The sequence below is a fragment of the Fusarium flagelliforme genome (genome assembly GCF_020744385.1).
Source record: "Fusarium flagelliforme strain FIESC 12 MPI-CAGE-AA-0113 chromosome Unknown B0J16scaffold_6, whole genome shotgun sequence".
Taxonomy (NCBI): domain Eukaryota; kingdom Fungi; phylum Ascomycota; class Sordariomycetes; order Hypocreales; family Nectriaceae; genus Fusarium; species Fusarium flagelliforme.
In genome coordinates this window covers 3,028,059-3,055,615 of record NW_025763508.1, presented here as the reverse complement: position 1 = coordinate 3,055,615, position 27,557 = coordinate 3,028,059, and the positions used below count along the sequence as shown (strand labels likewise).

General features: G+C 48.4%; 9 protein-coding genes and 1 non-coding gene across 10 annotated transcripts; 5 read left to right on the top strand and 5 right to left on the bottom strand.

Annotated features, from left to right (window-relative positions):
• The first annotated feature begins 258 nt into the window (after positions 1 to 258).
• B0J16DRAFT_291674 (uncharacterized protein) lies at positions 259 to 3,603 on the top strand. The gene is made up of 3 exons (XM_046124293.1): positions 259 to 956; positions 1,001 to 2,387; positions 2,440 to 3,603. The coding sequence occupies exons 1-3, from the start codon at positions 389 to 391 to the stop codon at positions 3,554 to 3,556; spliced, it is 3,072 nt and encodes a 1,023-aa protein (XP_045980574.1). The 5' UTR covers positions 259 to 388; the 3' UTR covers positions 3,557 to 3,603.
• Positions 3,604 to 4,416: 813 nt separating this feature from the next.
• Positions 4,417 to 6,168, top strand: B0J16DRAFT_348021 (uncharacterized protein). Its single transcript, XM_046128656.1, has one exon. The coding sequence runs from the start codon at positions 4,577 to 4,579 to the stop codon at positions 5,915 to 5,917; it is 1,341 nt and encodes a 446-aa protein (XP_045980573.1). The 5' UTR covers positions 4,417 to 4,576; the 3' UTR covers positions 5,918 to 6,168.
• B0J16DRAFT_348020 (heterokaryon incompatibility protein-domain-containing protein) lies at positions 6,169 to 7,971 on the bottom strand. Its single transcript, XM_046128655.1, has one exon. It carries the CDS (start codon positions 7,845 to 7,847, stop codon positions 6,252 to 6,254), a length of 1,596 nt encoding a protein of 531 aa, XP_045980572.1. The 5' UTR covers positions 7,848 to 7,971; the 3' UTR covers positions 6,169 to 6,251.
• Positions 7,972 to 8,884: 913 nt separating this feature from the next.
• B0J16DRAFT_309369 (uncharacterized protein) lies at positions 8,885 to 14,919 on the top strand (the record flags this gene model as incomplete). Its single annotated transcript, XM_046124907.1, has 3 exons — positions 8,885 to 12,693; positions 12,854 to 13,034; positions 13,501 to 14,919. 3 exons carry the CDS (start codon positions 8,885 to 8,887, stop codon positions 14,890 to 14,892), a joined length of 5,382 nt encoding a protein of 1,793 aa, XP_045980571.1. The 3' UTR covers positions 14,893 to 14,919.
• Positions 14,920 to 15,407: 488 nt separating this feature from the next.
• B0J16DRAFT_272448 (proline racemase family) lies at positions 15,408 to 16,460 on the bottom strand (the record flags this gene model as incomplete). Its single annotated transcript, XM_046123604.1, has 1 exon — positions 15,408 to 16,460. One exon carries the CDS (start codon positions 16,458 to 16,460, stop codon positions 15,408 to 15,410), a length of 1,053 nt encoding a protein of 350 aa, XP_045980570.1.
• A 422-nt stretch (positions 16,461 to 16,882) lies between these two features.
• On the bottom strand, positions 16,883 to 16,972 carry B0J16DRAFT_t246. The gene has a single exon. It is a non-coding gene; the product is annotated as a tRNA-Glu (tRNA).
• A 926-nt stretch (positions 16,973 to 17,898) lies between these two features.
• Positions 17,899 to 19,887, top strand: B0J16DRAFT_323457 (uncharacterized protein; the record flags this gene model as incomplete). Its single annotated transcript, XM_046125775.1, has 2 exons — positions 17,899 to 18,805; positions 18,851 to 19,887. The coding sequence occupies 2 exons, from the start codon at positions 17,899 to 17,901 to the stop codon at positions 19,885 to 19,887; spliced, it is 1,944 nt and encodes a 647-aa protein (XP_045980569.1).
• B0J16DRAFT_179323 (chaperonin 10-like protein) lies at positions 19,871 to 21,318 on the bottom strand. The gene is made up of 2 exons (XM_046122562.1): positions 20,200 to 21,318; positions 19,871 to 20,153 (listed from the first exon to the last, which is right to left on the bottom strand). Exons 1-2 carry the CDS (start codon positions 21,099 to 21,101, stop codon positions 19,967 to 19,969), a joined length of 1,089 nt encoding a protein of 362 aa, XP_045980568.1. The 5' UTR covers positions 21,102 to 21,318; the 3' UTR covers positions 19,871 to 19,966.
• A 632-nt stretch (positions 21,319 to 21,950) lies between these two features.
• On the bottom strand, positions 21,951 to 23,566 carry B0J16DRAFT_272690 (major facilitator superfamily domain-containing protein; the record flags this gene model as incomplete). Its single annotated transcript, XM_046123609.1, has 2 exons — positions 21,951 to 23,128; positions 23,176 to 23,566. The coding sequence occupies 2 exons, from the start codon at positions 23,564 to 23,566 to the stop codon at positions 21,951 to 21,953; spliced, it is 1,569 nt and encodes a 522-aa protein (XP_045980567.1).
• Positions 23,567 to 25,715: 2,149 nt separating this feature from the next.
• Positions 25,716 to 27,445, top strand: B0J16DRAFT_348015 (uncharacterized protein). The gene is made up of 2 exons (XM_046128654.1): positions 25,716 to 26,035; positions 26,089 to 27,445. The coding sequence occupies exons 1-2, from the start codon at positions 25,777 to 25,779 to the stop codon at positions 27,273 to 27,275; spliced, it is 1,446 nt and encodes a 481-aa protein (XP_045980566.1). The 5' UTR covers positions 25,716 to 25,776; the 3' UTR covers positions 27,276 to 27,445.
• Positions 27,446 to 27,557: the final 112 nt, after the last annotated feature.

Below are 27,557 nucleotides of genomic sequence, written 5' to 3'. Positions count from 1 at the left end.
TACAGATGTGTTATTGTCAAAGCTTACAAGGTGTAACAAGCGCGCAATTAACAATCCCACTCACCGCTGTCTAATTATATCACCTGCATGATGTTTCCATCTCGTGACTGTCATAGAAAAATAGACAATTGCTACTGAGTCAAGAACTGATCGGCTCCGAAACTCGGAGCTATGGCCGAGGTCCGAATATTACCCCATCCAAACGGGCAACGCCGGTGAAAGTGGACCTTGTCTTATCACTTCTCCGAATGTTCACCCACTGAATCCACCAACTTAGCGTGAGGAGCACTGTAAGCGCCATTTCATCGTCTCGTATCTCATTTAACGGGACCATATTCCCAATAGCCTGTCAAACTTCACTGTCTGGAGTAACACACCAGAATCCAAAATGGACGCCTCATCTGAGAAGCCCGACTACGAAAACCTGGAGGTAATCCAGAGAAACCGCCTTCCAGCGAGAGCTTACTGGTTACCACCAACTCACATCCTCCTCAACGGAACATGGGACTTTCAATACGCACCCACACCCCTCGAAGCGTCCGAGTACCCCAAGGACTCATCTTCCACTGAGGAATGGTCTTCCATCACCGTCCCAGGCCACTGGCAACTTCAAGGCTACGGACATCCTCACTACACAAACGTTCAATTCCCCTTCCCCTCTGCGCCACCATTCATCCCCACTGAGAATCCCACGGGAACATACCGACGCAAGTTCACCGTGCCCAGTGACTGGGATGATAATTCGCAGCTTAGGCTTCGATTTGATGGTGTTGATAGTGCTTATCACGTCTGGCTGAATGGGCATTTTGTGGGATACTCGCAGGGAAGTCGGAATGCGGCTGAGTTTGATGTTACGGGTATTATGCAGAAAGATGGTGAGAATGAACTTGTTGTGAGGGTTTATCAGTGGTGCGAGGCGTCGTACATCGAAGATCAGGATCAGTGGTGGTTATCTGGTATGTTCATTCCCTCCACGGTTGCATCTATCTAACAGGAATAGGTATCTTTCGTGATGTCACACTACTGGCTTTTCCAGCTATTGCTAGGATTGAAGACTTCTTCGTCAAGACGAATCTTGATGAGCAATATCAAGATGCCACTCTTGACTTCACCGCAACTCTGGACCGATCTGCCGACTGTCCGCCTCTCGAGCTCGTCCTCGTTCTTCGCGATGGTGAGACCGAAGTAGCCAGGACATCAAAGGATTTATCCGATCAAACTCCCTCGCACCAAGTTAAGATCGCCGTCAAAAACCCTAAGAAATGGACTGCCGAAAGTCCACTGCTGTACCAACTCGAAATCACTCTCAAAGGTCCCAACGACAAGGAACTGCAGAAAATCACGCAAAACGTCGGCTTCCGCAAAGTCGAATTGAAGAACAATCTCATCAGCGTAAATGGCACCCCAATTCTCCTCCGCGGCACAAACAGACACGACCATCATCCAATCCACGGTCGAGCCGTACCTTACGACTTCGTCAAGCAAGACCTAATTCTCATGAAACAACACAATATCAACGCCCTTCGAACAAGCCACTACCCCGGTCAGCCATGGCTATACGATCTAGCAGACGAACTAGGCTTCTGGGTCATGGACGAAGCTGATCTCGAATGTCATGGCTTTTACGATGTTGTTACTCAATATGTCGAGCCAGCGCCGTATCTGGACTATGAAGGAAGTAAAGAAGAATTCTTTCCCAAGGCTGCGCAGTTTACTTCTGATAATCCAGAGTGGCGCGAGTCGTACCTTGATCGAATGGTCCAGATGGTTCAAAGGGACAAGAACCATCCGTGTATCTTCTCGTGGTCGTTGGGTAATGAGTCTTTTTACGGTGTTAACCATGTCGCCATGATTGAATACGCGCGGGGTGTGGATGATCGTCTTATTCACTACGAAGGCGACATCAAGGCTCAATTAACGGATATGTACTCGTACATGTATCCTGACGAGGAGCGTCTGACGCGTCATGTCGAACAAGATGGCATAACAGACGGAAAATGGACAAAGCCTGTTATCCTCTGCGAATACGCACACGCAATGGGTAACGGCCCAGGCGCTCTAGACGATTACCAGGCCGCATTCCGCAAATACGAGCGTCTTCAGGGTGGATTCATCTGGGAGTGGGCAAACCACGGTCTTTTGCACAAAGACGGGTATTATGCGTACGGAGGAGATTTTGGCGATCAGCCGAATGATTCTACGTTTGTTATGGATGGGCTGTGCGATAGTGAGCATAAGCCCACGCCTGGACTCGTGGAGTTGAGGAAGGTGTTTCAACCGGTGAGGTTTGAAGTCGTGGATGGGAAGGTGGTTGTTACGAATGAGTATGACTTTGTTGGGTTGGATCATTTGGAGGGCAAATATGATGTTGTGGCGATGGGTGACAAGTAAGTTTGATGAATCTGATTCTTGAGATGGAGCTAACGTGAATTTTTGCAGGGCGACGGTGCTTGAGAGTGGCAAGGTTGATATTCCTGACGTTAAGCCGTGGGAAACTGCTGAGCTTCCTCTCCCGGTTGATCTCAGCCAATATCGCGACCATGAGGAAGAGGTCTTTTTGAAGATATCCTTTACACTCAAAAATGCTGCTCAGTGGGCGCCGGCGGGTTACGAGATAGCATGGTTACAGCGCAAACTCTCCGTCGACCAACAACCCAGCATCCCGACTGCGGTCTCTACTACAGGAGACCTCAACGTCAAGGAGACTCGTACAGAAGTCGAGATATCGGGCGCAGACTGGGTCATTAAGTTTGACCGCGTCCGAGGCTACATCACGAAATGGTCTGACCTTCTTGAAGTCGACGCGAAAACACGCGCAGCGATTTATCCTTGCTTCTGGCGCGCGCCTACGGACAATGACAAAGATAGCGCTGTCGCTGTGTGGAAGGACTACGGTGTTCATCGAATGACATCTCAATTGCGATCTTTCCAGGTGCAGAAGGATACGGATAGCGTCACTGTCAAGACGGTTACGTACCTCGCGCCTCCAGTTCTGGGATGGGGCTACGACATCATCACTCACTACCACATTTCATCCTCGGGTGTTCTCTCAATGAAACTCGATCTCACGCCTAAAGGTGTCTTCCCCAAGGACATTCCCCGCATCGGTCTCAATCTCCGCCTTCCCAAATCCCTCTCCGAAGTAACATTCTTCGGTCGCGGCCCCGGGGAATCCTACCCTGACAAACAGACCTCCCAAGCCATCGGAATTTACTCATCCACAATTGACGCGCTGGAAGTACCATACGATGTCCCCCAAGGTCACGGGAACAGAATGGACACGCGTTGGGTACGCGTTACGAACGCGCAAGGACATGGAATTAAAGCTACGAGACGCGATGAAGCAACATTCAATTGGACGGGCACGAGATTGTCGGATGAGACGATTGAGAAGGCGAAACATCCGATTGATCTCGTGAGGGAAGAAGCTACCCTGTTGAATTTGAGTGCAAAGGTTGCTGGTGTGGGAAGCGCGACTTGTGGGCCTGGGGTGAGGGAGGATTTGAAGGTTAGGGTGGAAGCTACGAGCTATGAATTTGTTCTGGAAAGAGTCTAGAATAGGGTAGCTTTGAGCTAATGTCAATTTGAACAATTTCGTCACCGTGATTGATTACGCGATGATCCTCATCTAGGTTGGTGTGCCAAGCAGGCATCACTTCAGGGTAACTACCAAGCGAAGTCATTGCACTCAAAGCTTTGAACAGATCGATCGATGAATTCATCTGTATTTAACTTACGAGATATTCATGCGATCAGATCGAATATTTCGTCGCTCTTAATACGGGATGAACAGGGTCAATCGCTGCGACCGTAGGGCTGACCACCGTGAATTATTGAAGCTTGGACGACAACAAGATTGAATGTCATTAAACATTCCATGCAGTTGATCACTAGACTCGAACTAAACTTCAAAAGAGATGACATGTCTATTAGAAGAGATGACTGTGAGACGAAGTAATTCGCTAGATGACGGTGGTGATTTGCTTCTACGGTATTCTGGAATGACATGTCTTGAATGCACAGCAGACCGTGAATATTTTATTGAAGATATTTAACCGAGGTATGCATATGCCCCACTCTGTTGCATATCTTCATTGGTCTCAGAATATCAATTTCTTTGCTTTGATGTTTTAGTTGCTTCACCTCTGAATCTGTATCGTACCAAGTATCACCACTGCATCATCCCAAACAACAGAGATACCTACTAGAGGGTTCTACTAACCGTTATATCGGCGTGACCGGTGCAAAGCATAACAAATGACGCACAGAGTTATGCGCTAAGCCCCGCATTCTACCAGGAACAAGCTCGACACTATTCCCCCTCTAGTAAAACGTCTCCAGAATACACACGCGAAATGAAACAATGAAGGGGTAACGCCTAAGCGAAACAATGCAGCACATTCCTCGCCCCTTTTTGTCAAAACATTGCCAATTCCTTCTCCTCTTTTACCTGACGCACCAAAAGTAAACAAACTTCTTCTTTCTTTGTTCCTTTCCCATGCAGGCAGCTATTACTGCATCACACTCTACAGTACTCTAATAATATAACAATTTATTTTACCATCGTCAATTAATTATGGTTTGCTACGACATGGTCAGATCCAGCGACAACAAGCCAATATGGCGTCCTCTCGCTCACAAATTCTCGACTCTCATCCTCAGAAGAAAACCCAGTAAACAAAGAACCAGAATCGATACCGACGAGAAGAATGACGAACTCAACTTCAAACCCCTCGAGGTCCGATCTAATGTCCTCGACGGGCTTCACGTTCCCAACAGCTGGCTTGTCGAATCTCCTTCAGCTACCTCCCACGACAAGCTTACCCTCCCCGCCATCAACCTCTCCGAGTCACAAAAGTCCCCGCGATCGCGAGGTCGTATCTCCAAGGATATATCAAGGCCCTTGACCATTGGAGATGTCACCGGCTTGTTCAAGACAGAGCAAGATCGTGCTTCGGCGCTGGCAAGCCTTACTTCCTCTGACACAGCTCCTAGGGAGGAGCGCAGTGTACTGGATCGTGGTCGACCTGTTGAACCTCGGCATTTAATACACCAGCCTGCCCAACGCACCAAGCGCAAGTCACTGCCCTTGGAGTTGATGTTCACAGCCCCAGCATCAAACGAAGGTCCCTCCGACACTGCTACCTCCAATAACGACACCACAACCAAGATTGACGTTGCTTCTCCATCCTCTTTCCAAGACTCTTCTCCTTGGACTGCTGAGCACAGAAGACGATCTACTATCCGCATCGTCGACCGATCACCCACACGAGCCGATGAGACCAAGACCGAAACGACTTCCACGACACCACAACCAGAAGATGAGCCTGCACCTCGAGTCAGCCAATCGATCCCAAGAAAGCCCGTCGCTCCAGCTCCAGCTCCAGCTCCTACAACCACACCAACACCTTCCTCCACCAATGACAGCAACAACAACTCTGATACCCCATACTCCACATCCGTCACAAGACTCAAACCCAAACAACCCTCCAAGCTAAGCGATCGCCTGTCATGGATCAAGAACCTGGAGGAGAAGAACAACGACCGACCGAACAAGGACCTAGCCGAGCTCCCCAAGCGAGCTGGCAGTGTTTCAGACAAGCTGGCCATGTTTGAGAAGAAGAACATGTCTGCTGCCAACAAGCAGCACCTGTTGGCGCCCACACGGACGTACTCTAGCAGTCACTCGAGCACATACTCAAGCACCTACAACTCAGCGCGTGGTCGTGAGAGTATTTTCTCCACGGACAGTAACCCAGCTGTATCCTCGACGCGAACATCAATTGATACCACACATCGTGCTTCTTCGGTGATGAGTTACTACGATGACTCGTTCCGACAGAAGCTTGAGTCCCTTGTCGGGCAGGAACCTGTGGAGGCCGAGGCCGAGGCTGCCAAGACTGAGGAACAGCAATAAGCATATACCCATACTAACCAACCACCATCGCGTGAAACACCAGAACTCTGTTCTTCCCGTTGTCGAGGCAGGCTTTCCCTCCACTTTAAGAACATGGAGCAATATTACCTACACAGAATATCACGCGCCCCCCAAGCTGGCGGTGCATGTCTCACGACTACAGCAATTTACATAGATTACACTTTTATGATTTTAGAATGATGCATGCGACTTTATATTTAATAGCATTTTATTTTTTTACACTCCGTATATATACTTTTCATTTGTTTCCCATCTTGTCCCTATCCGTTGTGATCTACCTTGTGACGTGTCTTCCATCCACCTTCGCCAATCATCACTTACTCTCAACCGTGACTAGAATAGTCCCCGGCCCATCTCCCGAATTTTTCACCTCTGTCGAGACGATTAAATTATGTGATCCTTTAGAGGGCACCTTAACTGTGCGAGGGAAATCTTGTCGCGGGGAAATTATTGTTCGGAGCTTTTCCAAATATAACTCATCCCCAGACGACCCATAATACTCGTTGACACAAGCCATGATTGCGCTCGCTCCAAAAGTATGGTTTGCGGAATAGACAACCGCCCATGACTCTAAGCCCACGGAAGAGTCTTTCTCTCTTAGGCCACATACCACAATGATTCGGCTCGATATAAAAGAACCTGAAGAATTAGAGATCTGAAAGTCTAGAAACCCAGTGAAGCTGTGATAATTGTTGGTGATGAAAGCGTGGCCATTTTGATCCCACAGGTCTGCTGGCTTTGCAGCAAAGGTATGCATCTTGTATCCTGGGCTGATGTTCATATATGCAGCGATATTCATAGCTAAATCGCTCCTTAATTTTTCCGAAACGAAAGGCGTGACGCGTTTACGAATGAAGACTTTGTATCGCGTACCAGCCCACATGTGGGAACCCGTCGACTTAAAAAGGTCTGTAGGTGTGGACCGAACATATCCGTCCGCTGTCTTTGTCAAATAGACACCTATGTTGCGTTTAATATTTGAACGATCGGGTAGTAGACAAGCCAGGTTGAGGATGTCCCCAGTGCCTAGACGTGTCTCCAGTCTTAGACCCTTATTTGTCATGGCCGTTTCGAAACCGCTTCGCATACTTGGCGCGAGAGAGAGATGCCGACAGTGCGCGAATTCGGCGGGGGACTGAGCTAGAATACCGCGATATTCTTGAGACATGTCTTTCGCTTTCCATGCGAAGATTGACATATCGGTTGTCTGCTTGATTATTTCTTCCTGTAATCGTTCGAAAGCTCTTGAACCTTCACCGTACATCATCGGCATATGAACATCAAAAATACCAAGAAGACAATACGCGATGTCTTCAACCCTTGTTGTTGTCCGGTTAGCAGCCCAGGACATACGTCTTGCCAAAGGGATATTCTCAAGAGATGCGATGTTCTCCAGAACCTCATTGTCGACACAGGTGATTTGAGAAATGAAGGCCCCCATATTTCCTTTCGTCCCTCTGAACTGCCACGAACTGTCATAAAACCACAGTTCTCTGGGAGCTATCAGCTCTTGCAAAGTCCATCCCCTCGTGAACCATCTACAATCTTTCAAATCTTCGTAAAGATTCCCATCACTCCCGAGATCTTCAAGGTGTGCGAAACAAATAGTCGCCTGCTCATACCATCTGAACATAGAATTAATAGCCTCGGCGAGCTCAGCGCTGCTACGCTTGTCGATACAGCAGGTATCGACCCATGCGTAAGATATGCCTTTCTCTCGTGCCATATCACAAGTCTTTAGTATTTTAATGTAGCCTGACATTTGGGTCGGTGGGCTTTGTTGAATCATGTCTTCGAATGTGACTTCTTCTTTTCCCCATGTGTGCGACAAGATTGCGTATTCCGTTGAGGACAGATCGTCTGGGTTGGCTCTTTCGAGCTTAATTGTAGAGGTGTTGATTAGCCACATCTTTGCTCAAAGACCGCATAAAGCTTGAAATCTTTAGTCGGGAATTTCCTGCGAAACAATAAATTGATGAAGGCAAATGAGTCCAGATGCCAAGAGGCATATAATGTCAGATGCGGGGTCAATGTGCACTTTGTTCAGCTTCTCATAGGCTGGACAAACGACGCTATTTATTGCCTGACTGTGGCCTTGTGTAACAATGAGAGGTCGTTATGATATGTTGGCTGAGTCTAGTAGACGACCAGCCAGGGCTATTTGCGATCAACAAGAAGAGAGCCTGGATCATCATGTAATGAGTTTTATTTATTGTAGTATGACCTGTTGTTTATTTGATATCTGATGGCATTATTCAGAAGATTTCTCCGTAATAGCGACTGAGCTACACAGCCCAATCGGACCAGTGGCTCTCATTTACGAGAAAGCTGACCGGACTCCAGATAGAATCTTTGGGAAGGGCAATGAACACATAAGACCAGGTGATATTGTTGGTGTGTCGTACAATTGCAGTGCCCCTGTCGTACCTTGCTATCATAGCCCTTAAAATCAGGTTAATAGCGAGACACGTCCAGGGCTCACTGCGGGAGGGAGTAATGGGGTATGAAAATATAGGAAAGTTATAATGGAAAGAGTTAATTCGAAGGATGTTTTTAGGCATTGTAACTAAAGCGGCCAATACCATCTGCAGGGGACCGACTATCACCATACGTTGGAGGCCGACCGACATAACCTGCAGGAGGCCGACCAACATGTCTTGTCTAGCCATTCATCTTGCGCAAAATGCATTTGGGCACCATGACTGCCTAAACATTGAGTCCCCCTCTTTTGTACTGACTTGAAACGTTGATCTTTCCCATGAATCTCGTTCCTCTTCTTCTCCGCTTCTTTCCATCAATTTATGGTTGATAAAACGTACCACCCGACAAGTACCCGGCGAAGAGAAACCGCAAAAATCATCTCACCATTTTACCTCGAAGTCTTTTGATCTGTCACAGTAATTTGTTTCCATTTCCATGGTGCAGTTGTCTATACGCTAGATCGAGATGGCAGACATCCAGCGGCAAGCTTTCCTCCTGCAAAATGACAGTATCAGTACTGACGCTTTCAGAAACGCTTTCAGAAACGCTCCTCGCGCCTTTGGAACTCGAAATCCCACTCACCCTTGCTTTCATTTTAAGCAGGGAACTTGCAAGTTCGGCAATCGCTGCAGGTTCTTACACGACGCTTCCACCCCGCTGCGAACATCCCAGCTGAACTCGCCCGACCCTCCTGGCGCTGCTTCCGATGGAAAACTGCGTCAATGGAAGAGACACCTGAACCTGGGTGACTTAGGCTGGAACTCATCGGAGTTGACAACTGCTGTCGTCGGTCGATTCTTCCAGCTAGGCCTTGAGATGATGGATGGTGACATTGGCGCTGTGCAGGATGTCATAAAGCTTCTTGCTAAAGACGCTGGGTTGGCATTCATCCGGGCCCTGGCTGATGTCCATATCCCACGGGTCGACAATTCGCGCAAGACCACTCTCTGGGAGACTGAGGTTAAACCTCTATTCACCCTCATCACGCACCCTCGAGTGGTGGACTCGACCGTATTGGAGCAGCAAGTTGCGGATATATTCAACTGCATACTGGGAGTTGAAGGCCAGCGCATGGCCAGAATCTTCAGTTTCATCATTGATCTTGTTACCACATCCGTGCCTTCTACGCAACCTGATTCCCGGATGGAGGTACTGGAGCTTTCTCTCAGCGTGCTGTCCAAAGTAATCGACTGCAACACCAGAAACATTGTCAACTCTGAATGCAACAGGCTTGTCGCCCTCTTTGCTCAGATCGTGGAGAGTGACCACGGCCAGAAAGACGAGTTCTCTCGTTTACAAGCCTCCAAATATATCGACTACATGCAACAGCGATTGGACACCGGCAAAAACATTCCAGACTTGGACCCTAGTCGTCGTGTCTTACTCGCAAGGGAAGACTTTGTGATCCGACATGACTTACCAGGCACACTGTCTGCTGACGGACCTCGCCACAACAACGACCATGTTGATATCACAAAGATAAAAATTATGCCTACCTACGATGAGATCGTTTCCCCTCGTGGAGAATATCTCCCGACGAACAACCCCTCTAGTTGGCACGTCAAGGGAATTCGTGGTCGTCTTGATCGAGAGTTTCGCCTCATTAGAGAGGACACAGTCGGTCAGCTCCGAGATGCTGTGCGCGACGTACTAGAACTTGCCCGAGACCCTAAACACACTAAAGGTCGGCAGTCCAACACTCTCAGAACGTACACTTACGAAAACCCTCTTACTATCGATGTCAACCTCCACCGCGTCGGGGGACTAGAGATGTCCATTTGTTGTCACCAGCTTCCAGTCGTTAGAAAGCTGAATGCTAAGAAACGAAAGGATTGGTGGGCGCAGTCCAAGCGGTTACAAGCGGGAGCGCTCGTATGCCTATTCGATGTCGCCGGTTCGATGCTATTCTGTGTCGTATCTGACACCACGATGAGGTCTAAAGACGACAAGGAGGCCCGAAGGATTTACAACGACAATGACCAAGATCAAGCTCCTAATGATCAAGTGAGAACTCTTTCGGACGATCAAGACTTTCTCTTTGTCAATCTCAAGCTTGTGGACCCAACAACAAGTGAAATAAGTCTAGCCCTGAAGTGGTACCAGAACATCAAGTCTTACCCACCGAGGTATCTGGTTGAGTTTCCTGGAGTTTTGCTCGACTCGTTTAAGCACAGTCTATCGGCACTTCAGAAGATGCATGAGAAGCCCAACATCCCTTTCGCAAACCTGTTAGCGCCTAAAGATGACTCGTCATCTGACGCTGACATCGGATTGCCGCAGTATGCACGAAAGATCGGTTTTACCTTCGATCTAAGCTGCCTTACCAACGACAACACCCCTCTCACTACTGACCCCCGGTCACCAATAACCCCGGAGGCGCTCTCACTCAAATCCAGCCTCGACCCGACACAGTCTGCTGCCCTGTTGAACACTCTGACCACAGGACTGTCTCTCATTCAGGGACCCCCAGGCACGGGAAAGAGTTTCACTGGTGAGAAGATCATCAAAGTTCTTCTGAAGAGTAAACAGACTGCAAAACTTGGCCCGATTCTATGTGTCTGCTACACTAACCACGCGTTGGACCAGCTCCTTGAGCACCTCCTTGATGACGGAACTAAAAGAATTATTCGAATTGGATCCCGATCTAAATCGGAACGGCTGCAGAACCTCAACTTGCGCGCCATCGTCAAAGGAATGTCCCTCACCAAGTCGGAGAAGAGCAGTCATTGGGAGGCAGAAAGGGATATTCGTGAACATGTCGAGGATGGGAAAAACCTGCTCAAAGACCTTACTGACTGTCAGTCTTGGAAGGCTATCAAGTTCCTGTTGGCTTGGCAGTATCCTAGACAGCATGCTGAGCTATTCGGAGAAGATCAGGACGGGTGGAAGACGGTAATTCACCAGCCAGAAATGGTCATTGATCGGTGGCTCCAGAGCGGACAACACATTGCAACAAACCCCAGACCACTTGAGCACCTGAAGTGTGCTCAATTAAACAGTTTATTCAATCACGAACGGATTTTACTCCATCGTCATTGGATCAAGGCAATCAGAGACCCGATCATAGTCCAACTCGCCAGGCTCAATCAAAATTACAACGACGCGGTCAGACGCAGAGACGAGATCCGTGGCGACGTTGATATGCGCTGTCTGAACGATGCAGATATCGTTGGTGTCACAACAACTGGTCTAGCCAGGAACCTGAACCTCCTTCGAAAAATGCGATGCAAGGTCATGCTCTGCGAAGAAGCTGGCGAAGTTCTCGAGGGCCATATCCTCACTGCACTCTTACCTTCCATTGAGCATGCCATCCTTATCGGTGATCATCTACAACTTCGCCCTCAGATACAGAACTATGATCTGCAGAGTACGAACCCTCGTGGTAAACAATACTCACTCGACGTGTCCTTATTTGAGAGACTGGTTCACCCTCCGCATGACACCGACCTGCGGATTCCCTACAGTATGCTCGAGACTCAGAGACGGATGCACCCCTCAATTGCAGAATTAGTTCGCTCAACCTTGTATCCGTCGCTCAATGATGCAGAGGCTGTAGCCGAGTACCCAGAAGTGGTGGGTATGAAACGTCGTCTATTTTGGTTCCATCATGATCAGCCTGAAAATGCAGATGAGAATAACAGCTCCCTGAGCACCTCCCGGTCTAACAGTTTCGAGGTGGATATGACCGCTGCTTTGGTCTCCCACCTTTCCCAGCAAGGCGCGTATAAACCAGGTGACATCGCGGTTCTCACACCCTATCTTGGACAGCTACAGCTTTTGCGCCGTAGGATGGAATCCATGTTCGAGATTTACATCAATGATCGGGATCTAGATGAACTCGACGCCGCCCAGGACGAGGACAGTCGCACTAACAGACCACGCGGTGTTCCTTTGAGTAAAACAACTCTCCTCAAGAGCGTCAGAGTTGCGACTGTCGATAACTTCCAGGGGGAAGAAGCTAAAGTTGTAGTGATATCCTTGGTCCGCAGCAATCCTCAAGGAGAATGCGGCTTCCTCAAGACATCGAACCGCATCAATGTTCTGCTATCCCGCGCCAAGCATGGGATGTACATTATAGGAAACAGCACCTCGTACAAGAAGGTTCCAATGTGGGCAGGTGTCATGAAGATATTGGCTTCCGGGAACAACCTGGGCACAAAGCTTGAGTTGCAGTGTGCCAGACATCCGAATACCCCGATCAGCGTGTCCCATCCTGATCACTTCTTGCAGTTCTCTCCGGAAAGCGGATGCAACCTTGCATGTGACAAGAGACTGTCTTGTGGGCATCCTTGTACTGGGAGATGCCACTCAGATACATTGCATCATGCTGTCAAGTGCCTGGCACCCTGTCTCCGTCCCAAGAAAGGATGCGATCACGCTTGTCCTCTTCGATGCGGAGATCCTTGTCACAACAACTGCCTTGTCAAACTTGAGAATGCTATTTTGCTCCCTTGCGGGCACCGCCTGTCTTCACCTCGATGTTGGGAAGCCCAGGATCCAGCAGCTGTCCATTGCATGGAAGTGGTCACGAAGGATGTGCCAGGGTGCGAGCATAAAGTGCGCGTCAAGTGTCATGAAGATGTCACTGCTGCCGATTACAAATGTACTTCTACCTGTGGGAATCATCGCATCTGTGGACATACCTGTACCAGTAGTTGCTTTCGCTGCAACACACGTAAAGACGGAAAGATCACGGAACAAAACCACGGTATATGCAACCAGCGCTGTGGCCGAAAGTACTCGACCTGTCAACATAACTGCTCTCAGACCTGTCACGGTGATGCACCCTGTCAGCCGTGCAAGGAACGATGCGAAGTACGGTGCAGCCACTCGAGGTGCAGTAAGGCTTGTAGCGAGCCTTGTGATCCTTGTGCGCAGGCAACCTGTGAGTCGAGATGTGTTCACTCCAGGTGTACGGCCCCATGTGCTGCTCCCTGTAACTGGGTGCCTTGCTCTTTGAGATGCGAGACGAAACTAGACTGCGGTCATCAGTGTAAGTGATTCCAGTGATCTGCGCCCTCATCTCATTGCTAATAATCACAGGCCCATCTCTTTGTGGAGAAGTTTGCCCGACCTCGAAGTTCTGCCAAGTTTGCGCAACAGATGAGGTGAAATCTGTCTGTGTTGACTTCCTCGAGATGAAAGAGTATAAAGAGATAGACCTGGACCAAGAACCCTGCATCTTCCCAGACTGCGGCCACTTCCTCACTGTCTCATCCATGGATGGTCAAATGGATATGGCAGCACACTACAAGCTCGACACTAATGGTATCCCTGAGCTGATACTGCGAAGTTCAGAACCATTCGCTATGGAAAATGAGGATGTCAAAAACTGTGCGACGTGTCGTGGACCTCTCCGTAGCATTTCGAGATACGGCCGCATTGTGCGCCGGGCTATGCTTGACGAGGCCACCAAGAAGTTCATCTCATGGTCTAATGCCGAGTATCATTTACTTGCCGCAAAACTTATCACTGAGCAAGAGATTCTTGCTGCTATGCAACCGACAGCCATCCGGGATCCAAAGTTTGAGCCAGTCGGGAATTTGACAAAGGGAGGTACGCGACAGAGGCAGCTACAGTGCTTGAAAGGATACACCGATAAGAGATACGACTCCATGCTCAAAATGCGGAAGGACATCGCATCGTACACCGGTAAAGTCCAGAAGGAAGAACAGCCATTCCAGCGCGTTGCAAACCTGGTAAGGCACGCCAACCTCCACCATGGTGGGCAAAACGAATTTCGATATGAAGAATCTGTTATCCAAACGAAAGGATCGCTTCTCGCTTCTACTTTACTGTTGAAGTGCGACGTGTTGATTCTTTCTGACTTCTTTCGACTTTTGCTTGACCAAAAATCAGATCTCACTAAGCCGGATGTTAAGCTCGATTTATTGCCCTTCATGCGTGATTGCTACAGCTTGATCCAAGGAGCAAAGAAGGCGGTATATCCACGAGAAGAGGCTCAGGGTCATATATTTTCTGCTCAGTTATGTGCATTCTCCCGTTCGCTAGTCTCTACACCACCTAGCCCCTCGATACCTGGAAGTGAGACACCCTCGACAACTCCAGCACACGATCCTGATATATTAGATAAACTGCGAGACCAAGGCCTTGATCACATTCAGCAGGCGAGAAGAATCGTGATGGAGAACCACTCAGCAGCAGCCCTCAAGAATGACATCGACGTTGCCGAGGAAGCTTTGCGCGGAGGAGTATACCGTCCCGTCACAGCCGAGGAGCTTAGGCAAGTCTACGCGGCATCAATGGGAGAGTTATCCGGCACGGGACACTGGTACACCTGCTCTAATGGTCACCCGTTTACCATCAACAACTGCGGCATGGCGATGGAGGAAGCACTGTGTCCAGAGTGTGGTGCTCGTATTGGTGGGCGGAATCATGTGTCGGTTGAAGGGGTTAGGCACGCGGTCGAAATCGAGGAGTTGGCGAGGGAGTTTGGAGGTGTTCGATTGTGAGTTGATATGTCGCGTCTATCAGGTTTAGGGACTTGAGTATAACATACGGGAAGAATTGACTGTAGAACTGCTCAATGAGAATTTATCATGCTTTCAAGCTTTGGGTGATGAATACGTACACCACAGTGCCTAAAGAACAATCTCATAACCATAAGACGTCAGAAATTGCTATTTTCAATTGATTCTACATTCAAAAGTTAGACATTTCCACTACATCGTTATCTGAATAGTGTCTAGAATTTATCTAGGTGGGCCGTATTCGAGGCGATCAATCGGAGAGCAGCAATCGAGGACAAAAGGCAAATAAGAAACTCCAGTGTGGGGATTAGGTTGTTAGAGAAATGACTGTATATCAACAGTAAGTTATAAGAAGGCTAACAACTTAGTAATTTCTACTGCCGAGATGATTGTTAAAGTACTGCCAATGTAGACAAAGAGCAGTGATCTAAATGTATACCAAGTCAATCAACTCTTTTGCATGTATACTTACCAGAAAGTCATCCTTTGGTGTCTATTTAATTACAAATTTCTGCGCTAGAAACATGCCACTGGTCGCCCACTTGGAATCCCGTCGGGAAGGGATCTGACGGGTCCAAGACTACCTGCTTGTGGCTTGTAATCCAAGCTCGGCCTTGAATGGTAGGTAGCACAGCCTGATGCTCGCCAACCTGTGTTGTCCCTCGAATGTGGCTAATGAACTCAGTTCCAATGATGCTTCTATGTTTGAAGGTCTCCCCAATCCTCAGCTGGCCACGAGCGTGCAAGACGGCCATTCTCGCGCACGTGCCCGTCCCACAAGGACTCCTGTCAAGCCGACCCGGTGAAACGACGACAGTATTCTTGGCGGCTTTAGATCCATCTTCCTCAATCTCAAGGTCTTCTGCAATAGACAGGACAGTAACGCCTCGAATATCAGGATTTTCAGGATGGATAGGCGTGTACTGAGCTTGGATAGCTATTTTGATTCGCTCCCCCACCTCAACAAGTCTAGCTCCAGCATGACTTTCCACCTTGAGCCCAAGGGAAGACGCCTTGACAATAGCATACCACATCCCTCCCCATGCAATATCCACCAGGACAGTGCCGAGCCCAGGCACTTGAACCGGCAAGTCCAGCTTATTCACGAAAGAGGGAACATTATCAATGCTGACTGACTTGCATTTCCCAGCTTCGCATTGCGCTGTGGCTGTGATTAAGCCAGCAGCAGTATCGAGAACCAGCTTGGTCACAGGTTCCTTCATTGGCACCATTCCAGTTTCAAGCAAAACAGTAGCTGTACACATGGAATTGGAGCCACTCATCGGAGCATACTCGGTGCTTTCCATGATCAAGAACCCGGCATCAGCCCTGGGGTCAGCTGGGGGCAGTAGTAAGTTGGTGTTCATTGACGAACGGCCCCGGGGTTCGTTGAGGAGAAGCTGTCGTAGCTCGTCTTCGTGGTTCAGACAATGTTTCAATTTCTCATACATGTTCTTGCCAGGGACGTCGCGTACGCCTCCAACAATAACATCTCCTACTTCGCCCTCTGCGTGACAGCCAACAATTGTGATATAACGAAGGGTACGCATATTGAGGACAAGACAGCTGAAAAGCGGGGTTGGATGATGAAGAGTAAGGCGGAAACTACACGTAAAAAAGATACATGTTTTCTTTCCCGGAGGACGTTCAATATAAATATATACTGTGAGGTTTTAACTACAACCACGCGGAAACCTGCCTCACTCATCCATAACAGCGGGTATTGACCTAAAGCGTCACCTCAGCAGGTCCCCATAATTCCCACCAACTACAGGCCGTTGTAATAGACTGACAGTTTTTACATTGGTCGCAAATCCTCAACAGAGCTTCAAGAATGAGAAATTTCAATCAAATCCTTCATATAGACGACAAAATGTTCTCTCACACGCCTTTTCCATTTGTCTGTTGGAATAGTTGTCCCATTTTTGGAAGATGGTGGTGGGTCATCTATAACAAAAGGCAAAAAAGGAAACTCCGGTACAGGGAATCGAACCCTGGGCTCCGCGGTGCTGATCTCTCAGATTATGAGAGCGCGAAATGTTAGCCACTACACCATACCGGACGCTAATTGGTTGATAGACGAGCTTGTGAATGAATCCTATGAAGCAAACTCTTGTCTCGGCTTCTGTTTTGTAATTCGTTTCAATGCTCCAGCTTGAGCTTCCTAATCCGGGCTGGTTTGAAAATTCTGGAATCTGTCGCAACGTAAATTTTGTCTCACTCAACGCTTGTGGACAAATCTATAGCAAGGCCTCGCAAATGAACCCTCGATTCAGTTCTCCATGCAAACGAGAAATAGTTCCTCCATGCCTTTTCCATTTGTCTCAACACGGGAATATTTTACCTGCCTTTGTTTGACCCTGGACCCTGAACCCGGTCCTTGGGTTATGGTGGATCATATCCGAGACGACCAATTGACGTTCATAACCATTGCTCAGTAATCAGCCGCACTTGATCCCAAGACTGGCCTTTCTACTTCAATACCATCTCAATAGTCTCAATACCGGTAAAGTCCATTTTGTCTAACCAATAACCGAGTAACATGTGATTTTCAAAAATTGCCGCCATTCGCCCGGTAATATCCGTTCACAGCAACACGCCGCCCATCTACCGACCCATTCCTAACCGGGGATAACTTCAACCCACAATATCAACCCACAATAAGGTTTGGCCGTTGGAACTAATCCTGCAATGGAGCAATGGTCCGGCTCCACGTCAGCCATGTAATGCTTGTACACTCACACTCCCCCTCTTTAATGCTCCGAGTGACGATTCGAGACCAATCGGTTGGTAGGGGTGGAGGGATGATAAGAGGTGGTTGATGCGCTGTCTTTTGGACCCTGGGTTCTGTTCTGGTGTTTTTTGCTTTTTGTCGAAAGAACGTCTGGGACGATTGATCGAAGCCAAACATCCTGTTTAATTCTTCTTCATTTCTTTCCAGTTCATCGATACCCTTCTTGACGTCCAAATACCCTCGCAACACTCAAAATGCGCGTCGCCATCATCGGAGGCGGCCCATCCGGTCTCGTCCAACTCAAAACCCTCAAAACAGCGCACAAGTACTTCCCCTCCATCGAACCCTTTGAGGTCAAACTCTTCGAATCATACGATAAACTCGGCGGCGTCTTCTTTCACCACGTCTACGAAGATGCAGAGCTCGTATCCTCCAAATTCCTGACTACATTCTCCGATTTCCGTCCTCGTGCTGAGGATAATGACTTTTTCTCTTCGGAAAGATATAGAGAGTATCTAGAGGAGTATACCACGCATTTCGATCTTTGGGATGATATCCATCTGAGTACACCCGTCACGGGAGTAAGAAGAGGAGATACGAGTGAACATGTTGTTAAGTATAAAGGCCCCGATGGAGAAGAGATAGAGTGGGAGTGTGATGCCATCGCCATTTGCTCAGGCGTCCACTCAAAAGCGCATATTCCCTCAATCCCCGGTATAGAGCACGTCCCCGAAGTCCTGCACTCATCAGCCTTCAAAACTCGATCCCAATTGGGAGAAGGAAAAACAATCATGGTTCTCGGCAGTGGCGAAACAGGCTGCGACATGTGCCATCTCGCCATAACATCACCCACCAAACGCGTAGTCTTCTGCCATCGCGACGGCTGGATCGGAGCGCCCAAACGTGCACCCGGTCAAAGATTCTTACCATGGTTGTTTGGCGATGAGGATTTTGAGGAGCCGCAGTTGCCGATCGATGTCAGTCAGGTCACGCTTTTTGATACCATGTATGTTCATCCTATGGTGAGGGATACCATGATTGTGTGGGATTATTATCACTTTCTGGCGCTACCTGCTGGGTGTTGGATTTGTGGTGGGTCGGAGCATGGCGTGGATCAGTGGGTTGGACAGGTCTTTAGTGAACGATTCCATGCCTCAAGATGTAAGTCTAACCACTGTCCTCTTGAATGTAGCTAATGGGGTATAGTATTCTGGAACAAGGGCTGGCAGCGTATTCAGAACAACGTTTCTACACCTTGGAGACCGACACAATGGCCATTAACGACACGCATTCGACAATTCTTCTTCAACACGGCTATCAAACCGGCTAAGCGCACCATCGACGTTGCACCTTTCCCATCGCACTTCACACCCGATGGAGTAGCTCACTTCCCAGACACTGGCCGCCCAGAAGCAAAGCTCATCCAAAAGTCAATCGTCAAACCAGACATGGTTATTCTCGCAACTGGCTATGTTCCACACTTTCCCTTCCTCAACACAGAATACAACGATGGTCGTGAACCATACCCGGTATCTCACGACGCGGACGTCCGTCAAATCTGGTCCACGGATGATCCAACAATCGGTTTCATCGGCTTCGTCCGTCCTGGCTTCGGCGCCATTCCTCCTCTGGCTGAGATGCAGTCTATGCTCTTCACCACTCATCTTCTCAACCGTGTTCCTCGACCTCTTCTCAAGGATGACGAGTGGCATTACCGTGTGATCCACGCTCCCAGTGCCCGTGTAACATACGGTGTTGAGCATGATAGCTATGCATACCAGCTCGCCAAGGACATGGACATTGCTCCTTCGTTCACAGATATTCTCCGCATCGCGCTGTATACACCCAAGGGCTGGCGTCTACCATATATCTGGGCTGGAGGTGCCGCCTTCAACACCAAGTTCCGCCTCGTCGGGCCTTGGAAGAACGACACCGCTGCTGAGACTCTTACCGGAGAGCTATGGGAGACCATTTCTCGCCGTCACGGACTGTTTGGAAATATCCCTATGGTCGTTGTGCCAGTTCTTTACCTTGGTGGTGTCAATCTGTACTACTATATGCACTCTTTGTTCTGGGGTTCCTTGGCTAAGCTGGGTCTTTGCAAAGCGCCTGTTCCGAGGAACGATGTGAAGAGAAAGTTTGAAGAGCTTGCTCGTATGGAACAGATAAAGAGGGTGCAGGACGCTAAGATGGCTGTGAGTGTCAATGTGGAGGAGATTTCGTCAGATGATAGCGATTACTAAACGCCGTAGAGAACGGTATCAACTTGGCCGAATTCGAGAATGAATGAATGTTTAAAACACTACGAAAGAGCGGCCTTCGTTATACTCCAGCACTTACATCGACCAGAATCTTGACATGATTATCCTTATCGTTGATGAGCGTTGAAAAGCCCTCTTCAACAACCTTATCCATCTTGATGACCTTTGTAATCATTCCCTCAGGTGTAATCTTGCCATTCGACAAAGCATCAATGACTTCTTCAAAATCTCCAAGGGCATATGTCGCACTATGGATTGTCAGCATTTGTCTCTGGTACACCGAGGATAACTTACCATCCAACATAGGATCTCTCTCGGAACACAATCTGGTTCATGTTCAACTGCGCCCTATTCTCCCACACAGCAATATTCACCAAAACCGCTCTAGCCTTCAAGCAATCAAACGCCACATCAATAGCATGTTGCGAGCCCGCAGCGTCAAAACCAACATCTGCGCCCATTCCTCCCGTCAACTTCCTCACATTCGCCACGACGTCATCTTTCGTGGGATCGAATACGTGATGAGCACCAAACTTCTTCGCGAATTCTCGTCGCTTGGAACTGACTTCGCTTAGCATGATGTTCTTGCATCCGCGTCCGATAAGTGCCTGAACAACAGCAAGACCAATCGGTCCACCGCCAACGACAAAGGCTGCGTCGCCTTCTTTGTATGGCGAGATTTTGATCGCGTGCCATCCGACGGCAAGAGGCTCGACAAGAGCGCCAACTTCGAGGGAGACATTATCCGGCAGCTTCTTGACAGCATCTTGCGGGACGACAGTTGACTCAGCCAAACCTCCACCCCAGCCACTCAACCCAATAAAGCCATTCTTATCACAACAATTTACCAGACCACGCTTGCAGGAACCACACTCATTGTCGTAGATGATAGGCTGCACGCAAACGCGATCTCCCCTCTGAAGACGCGTTACTTCACTACCGACTTCTTCAACGATGCCGCTGAATTCGTGGCCGAGAGTAAGAGGTGCTGTCTCGCCTGTTATGCCGTGCGGGGAGCCAGGTTTGGGAATGAGGTTATTGCCACCAAGATACTCGTGAACATCCGTACCGCAGATTCCACAAAACTTAGGGGCGATGCGGACGGTTCCAGGCTCTAAAGGTTTGAGGGGGATAGATTCCAGACGAATATCCTTCTGGCCATGGTAGCGAACAGCTTTAATAGATTGCGAAGACATATTGAAGTTCAGTCTATGAGTAAATGGTAGATGACAGATTGCAGAGGAGAAGAGGGGGTTTTATGCAAGCAGTAAACAATCACCCCGCGGTAACACGAAGCTGCAAACGTGACGCAAACGCCAGGTTCCCCTCATTCACAAAATCCAGAGATGGCAATGCGAAGTCACAAAGTATAAATGAAGTGTAATGATGGGCTGATCGGATTACTCTGTTTGGTTTAGATCGATCATGAGAGGGTTCCACGAATGATGGGACGACTTTGAATGCGGGGAAGGAGAGTCTAGACTCGGGTTTGGGCGACGGATATAAGCGCGGTTAGTGGGTTAGCGGCATGTTAAGGTCTTTTGACAGGATGGTTCGGTGACAATGTAGTCATATCAGTTGATGTTTATCTTGTATGGTGTAGTGTTAAAGGTTTGCTGAGAGAACAAGGTCACTTGTGATGAGCCACTATTGTGGTTATTATAAAGTAAATTGCTGAGAGTAAGCGCGATAATTGACAGAAATAGCTCGGAAGAATGGAATTAAATCGATAAAGTCGACATCGACAAGGCAGTAGTATAGATGTTCGCACAAGAAATGACAGCTGGTAGTCGACACTTGAAAACCAGTATTTACCTCTCATCAGGGCTAAGCTTCATAATGGGTTCACATGTCAGGTATCATCCAATAGAGTTGAGAAAGAAGGCAGACATTTATTCATAAAATACATAGTCGTTCATTGATACCTTCATCTCCAAAAGCAAACGCTTTCCATATGGACAATGTCCAACCCATTGACCTCTTTTATAGTAACCTCCAAACCCAAACCCCATGACCTTCCAAAGCACGGAGTCTGCACCAAGCGCTTACGTCGCATAAGGCTGGTAAACAGTACCATTCCTCTGCGCCTCCCGCAAAAGTCTCTTGTTGGACCTGGTAAGCCAAATCTTGAGAACAATAGCGCAAGCACTAGAAGACAGACCAAATGCCATCATACCAATGAAAGCACTGATGTAGCGAGGCTCCTCCTTGGCAACGAACATGAAAGGAGCGGTGAAGTTACCAATCTGAGACAACAAGTTGCACAGAGCGACGGAAACAGCTCGCTTCTCAGGTGTCTTGGCCAAGGCGCCGCTGACGTAACCCATGATGAGAGGGTTGGCGATGTACATACCGCCAACGTAGATGAAGGAAGCACCGTAACGAGCGCGTGCGTCGGTGGTAGCGAGACAGATGATGAAACCAGAGCAAGCGACAGCGACGGGGATGGCGTAATGCAGACCTCTCTCCTTGACCTTGTCGGAGTGCCAGGCGTTGACGTAAGAACCGATGGCAGCGAAGATGTAAGGTGGTGCAGTAAGGACGAGAGCGATGACAGGACCGTAACCCCAATCAGCGGCAAGACCACGAACAATGGAGGGGTAGAAGTTGGAGAATCCGTAGGCAGCGGAAATGGTGATGTTCATGAGAGTCAGGATGTAGAGCTTAGGATCGCGAACAGAAAGCTTGAGTCCTTCCCAGGCACCGGTCTTGGCCTCAGAGGTGGAAGGTCGATCAGCAAGGACACGAGCAGCAGCAACCTTTCGCATGTCCTCAGTCATGGTCCACATGGCGCTTCCAGTGGTAGAGGTGGGATAATCGGGGATGAACCAGATGCAAATCATAGCAGAACCAGCACCTGCAGTGGCAAGAATGATGAAGAGCCACTGCCAACCTGCAAGACCGTGCGCTTGTTCAAGAGTAGCATAGGTGGCTGCGGCGATGAGACCAGCGGAGCAGAAGGCGATGGTCTGGGCAGAGTAGAGGATAGCCATGCGGAAAGCAATCTCCTTTCTGGTGTACCAGCAACCGAGAAGGTAAATGGCACCAGGAAGAAGGGGAGCTTCGACGAGACCGAGAGCGAAGCGCACACCCATGAGACCAGAGTAAGATGAGACTCCGACGGTGGCGACACTGACACCAGACCATACGATAGCCATAAGACATAGGTAGAGACTGGGTCGAATCTTGGTGATGAGCATGTTACTAGGAAGTTGACCAAGGACTAAAATTGTTAGCACAGTTCACCTCCACTGATTGACTTCGACTTACCATAACCGAGAGAAAGAATAGAAACAGCAGACGAAAAGTTCGATCCCGAAAGTCCCAAGTCGGCATCAAAAGAACTCAACCGCGCATGACCAATAGAAGCTCTGTCAAGATAATTGAAGAAGTACAGACACCAAACACAAGGCATGAGCGTCAAGTCAAGACGTCTAACAATCTTCTTCTCCAGCTCGCGCCAGTTGGGAATTCCCAGAGCATCAATCTGCTCTTCGGGGCTGGGAAGACGGCCTTCCTCCTTGAGGTAGCCTTCTTCCACGGAGGCTAGTTCCTTCTCGATGGCTGAGGCGTCGTCGGCCTTCACATCTCCAGCAGGAGCAGGAGCTGGGATGTCCTGTTTGGGAGCATCACTGCCTACTTTCTCATTGGGAGTAGCCATTGAGAATGAGGAAAACAAAAAGAGTTGGAAGTAGCCCTTGGGTATGCTCAACAGGTAGATAGTCAAAGCAAAAGGGCAGAGAGGGATGAGAGGCACAGACAGGATGAAGAGTAAAACGGGACCCAAGTTTTATAACCATAGAAACAGTCTAAAACCCCGCATCGCGGTCACCGTCCGTTCTCCATCCCATCCCCTCAAGCCAAGCCTCAAGTCCGGGGGACCAAGAAAAACTGCCTCGAGGATGAGAGTTGAAAACTGGGGTGGAGGGTCCTCGAATCTGGGGCCCCATATAATGAGGTTGGCCGATAATGTCTTACCTCTGACGATCCCCCGGATACAAGTCCGTGTACTCGGAAACCGTCATTCTGGTTGTAAAATCGTCTTGGTGATGGATAATTCTTCAAATTGGAGGCAAACTTTGAGGTGGTGAGGCTCTTTGTTTAGACTGCGGCTCAGCTTGAGGCTCTTGATGGGGAGAAGTCGCCTCGGTTGAGGCTTCGGGGACATGGCCTGATGAGGATAAGTGGTTGGGGTCTACGCCTAATTATGCTTAGTTCTAAGCGTATCCCTCGTCAATTGACCTCGACTCCAAATAATTAATTAATTCTACGGGATATCCATCTTCAATTCAATTGTGAATCCATTCCCAAGTCCAACATCACAACGCTCAAAATTCGATCGTCTGTACGTTTGCCATCTGCCAAGTTGTCCGTTCAAGTTTATCACAATTGCCAAGTTTCTTTTCATTTTCGTTATCGTATGATCAGTCATAGCATGAGTTTGTTGTATTGCCAAGAGTATCTCTCCACCGTCAAGAATCCCCTCTCTCTATCTCCACGGGTTGCAAAAAAAAAAAAAAAAGTCTTCCCGTGCCAAGCGATATGATGCCTACTACCGAGTTCCTGCTTGGCCACTTCGTACCTCGAGTCATTCCCGTCTCGGCATTTACAGGGATTATTCCCGTCAAAACCACAGTGGCCAATGTCTTGCCAAAAGAATGTCAAGAAGAAATTGACGTTAAGCTTCATGAAATTCTTGGCCTGGGCATCGCGTAAGTAATATGCGTCAAGCGACTGTCAATCTATTACCAATGTGGACGACTAGAGAAATGGATTTATTTGTGTACCCGCGGGAGAAAATGTCTCTCCACTGCCAAGGCCGCGGGTTATCCCCTTGTATTTTTGCGCCCCGAATTGTTCCCACGGGAAATAAAGTTGAGGGATCCCTTGCTCGGGTGGAGTAATCTTTGGAGAACAATTCGCGGAGATATTCTTTTCTCCGTAGTTTATTATCAAGCATAGATTTATGGTTAGATGATGCTCCACCAAGTGTAAGACAATTGACACTCAATCGCCAACCAACATGATTCCCTTCTCAACAAGATGCAGTAGACGACAAGGGATCGGGATAGATCGGCTTCGTTACGCAGGTAAAAGCCGTCATGAACATACACGCCAAGCCAACCGTTGGAGAAAATCCCCGCTTCATGATAAGAAAACGATCTTGGCGGGCATTCGGATTTTAGATCTAATTCCGCAATTGTAGATCTCGCATTATCAGGCATGTTTCCCTGATTTTGATGTTTATGACTCCTTATTAAAGTTTGTCCTTGCATATAGAGTTGTGTCAGGCCCGTGTATTGGATAGAGGTTTTCTTGGCTGTTCGTGCATTTTCGTGTTTGAACAAGGGCGCCATTCGTTGACCGGCGTTTAATCGTCGCGTTCTGGAGCCCGGTACGTGACAAGAATGTCGCAAACGGCGAAAGGTTGTTCAGCTGTGTCTTCAGTGCAAAAGTGTAAGTGAGAGGAGCACAGCTCGATTTTTAATCTAAAAAACAATCAACAATAAGTTCATGGCAGGTGTATAAAAGGACTGCTTATCTGAATTTCCTCATGACTTAACCTGTCATTCAATGAACATTCCTCCCTCGACACAAGCAAGGTAGAGATAAACTAGACTCTCGCGATTGCCTTTTTCAGAATCAATTAAATTGAGGAAGAAACTCAAGTAAACTTTTGCCAGCTGGTCTTGCTTTCATTCTGCTTGCGACGTGTCAAGAAAATGTGTTACTCTAGGGTAGCATTAGTAAGCACATTGGGGGAATATTTGCCGCAAGTAAGATGTGAAGACGTTCCAAACCTTCCCCATCTCTGCATATGCCCTTTCGCCTTTTCAGCGCCGCACATGAAGTACTCGGTGATACGCGAGTATGGCCGAGCTGGTAGCCTTGTCCTCTCCCGGTCAATCTCCAGCCCGCCAACGCCAAGGGATTGTTACTCAGCAGGTTGGTAGCCAAATGAAGACGAGTCACCACGACACCGATGGTAGCCAGGAATTGTTCGATGCTGTTTCGAGAATCCATCAACCGTGGACTGGCGATCCGTATGCTACTATTGCGGGTCATACAGTCGATCCATTTAATACCCTTTGCGAAAACCCTGATCGGCTACAGCAGCTCTTGAGACATCGTAGGGTCCTAATATATGCTCTGCTCCACCTCTCAACTAATGCACGATAACAGCGTCGGCCAGATACGCGGGAGAACCACTATTTCGTATCGACGAGCAAACCAATCATGTTTTCTTCCAAAGTCTCGACAATCTATCTTCTTTTTTGACAGACAAGACACTATTTCATGCTCTTTCCCTCGTTCTTGCATTGGAGGCAAATAATCACCTGCCCAACTATGAGACCCTTTATCACCGTGGCAAAGTCCTCGAATCTCTTAAACTGAGCCTCGGTGATAAACCGTCGCTGCAATGCATAACGGCAATTCTAATCTTGATAAGCTATGAGTACCGGGTCCGAGATACAAGGCCTGCTGCAGCTACCCATATCCATGGGTTGCAGACTTTACTCCACCAATTTGACGTCTTGGCTAGTGGGCATACTTCTGCACGCATGCAGAAAACCCAGCGCGCTTTGTTCTGGCAGGACATAATGTGTTCCTTGGCAACTGGGACACCGCGACTCCTACAATTCGATGTCGATGATGTATTTGCTCACTTGAGAGATGACAAGAACTACCGACAATACTTTACTGTACCAGAAGGATTTAAGATACACACTGACGGCTGGCCGGCGACGTCTGTTCGTGTATTCTCAGATCTCAACGCGTTATGCTGCCTAGTGGACACGGTGCACGGACAAACAAGATTACCAGGACGATCTGCAGATCTTGATGGCGACGACATGATCGTTTCGATGCCACTAATGGAAGATCTAGATGACGAGGGATACCCGCTGTCCAACGCCCAAGCGAACCTGCAGATTCGCTTCGTTGATCTTCTCAGCGAAACCAGGACTCTTCCACAACAAGAGCAGATCCTTATCTACAGAGCATGCCTTTTCGCAGCATACCTCTGCACATACAGACTATCGTCTGGCATCTGGGAAGGATACTTCGCGCCCGAAAAGTGCGTCGCAGAGATCCTCAACTGTATGGACAATTTCACAAGGCACATGTCGCCGTGGAAACTCGCCCCAGACATCTCATTCTGGTTACTACATGTAGCTGGTGGCCTCACAAAGAGCAAGCTCAATAGAAATCGAGCGGTGGTGTTAGTGCAACGCTATCGATGTTTTTATCCCAGTGATTATAGTCAGGACTGGGAAATTGTGGAGGGCAAATTGAAGGAGTTTATATGGTGTGAATATGCGATGAAAGCGAAATGTTATAAGTTTTGGCAAGATTGCCAAGATACTTAAAGTTAGTGTTTCTTCGCTTGAGTAATTGTTACTGTTAGGACGACTGGGCAAGGATGGAACTTCTTCCAACTTAAAGGCACAGCCTGTTGTGAAATGAAATCACATGGAAAGACCATTGAAATTACAGACACTCATTATGGAGTTCAGTGGCGTTGTAGCCTAGCCATGCACCAATAGAACAGGGGTGACAATATGTTGGTGACCTCGATATGCATTTTACCCCCTGCATAACATCACCAACCAACACATTCGTTCTTTTAATTACATAACACAGCCTCATCA

What these genes read in the sequence shown, in the direction of transcription:
- B0J16DRAFT_179323 (XM_046122562.1), bottom strand. Translation starts at nt 21,101, where the DNA reads ATGTCTTCGCAATCTATTAAAGCTGTTCGCTACCATGGCCAGAAGGAT. An exon ending in GAGAGATCCTATGTTGGATG is followed by an intron (nt 20,154 to 20,199) that starts GTAAGTTATCCT and finishes GACAATCCATAG; the next exon opens with TGCGACATATGCCCTTGGAG.
- B0J16DRAFT_348020 (XM_046128655.1), bottom strand. Translation starts at nt 7,847, where the DNA reads ATGTGGCTAATCAACACCTCTACAATTAAGCTCGAAAGAGCCAACCCA.
- B0J16DRAFT_348015 (XM_046128654.1), top strand. Translation starts at nt 25,777, where the DNA reads ATGGCCGAGCTGGTAGCCTTGTCCTCTCCCGGTCAATCTCCAGCCCGC. An exon ending in ACAGCAGCTCTTGAGACATC is followed by an intron (nt 26,036 to 26,088) that starts GTAGGGTCCTAA and finishes GCACGATAACAG; the next exon opens with CGTCGGCCAGATACGCGGGA.
- B0J16DRAFT_348021 (XM_046128656.1), top strand. Translation starts at nt 4,577, where the DNA reads ATGGTTTGCTACGACATGGTCAGATCCAGCGACAACAAGCCAATATGG.
- B0J16DRAFT_291674 (XM_046124293.1), top strand. Translation starts at nt 389, where the DNA reads ATGGACGCCTCATCTGAGAAGCCCGACTACGAAAACCTGGAGGTAATC. An exon ending in GGATCAGTGGTGGTTATCTG is followed by an intron (nt 957 to 1,000) that starts GTATGTTCATTC and finishes TAACAGGAATAG; the next exon opens with GTATCTTTCGTGATGTCACA. An exon ending in GTTGTGGCGATGGGTGACAA is followed by an intron (nt 2,388 to 2,439) that starts GTAAGTTTGATG and finishes GAATTTTTGCAG; the next exon opens with GGCGACGGTGCTTGAGAGTG.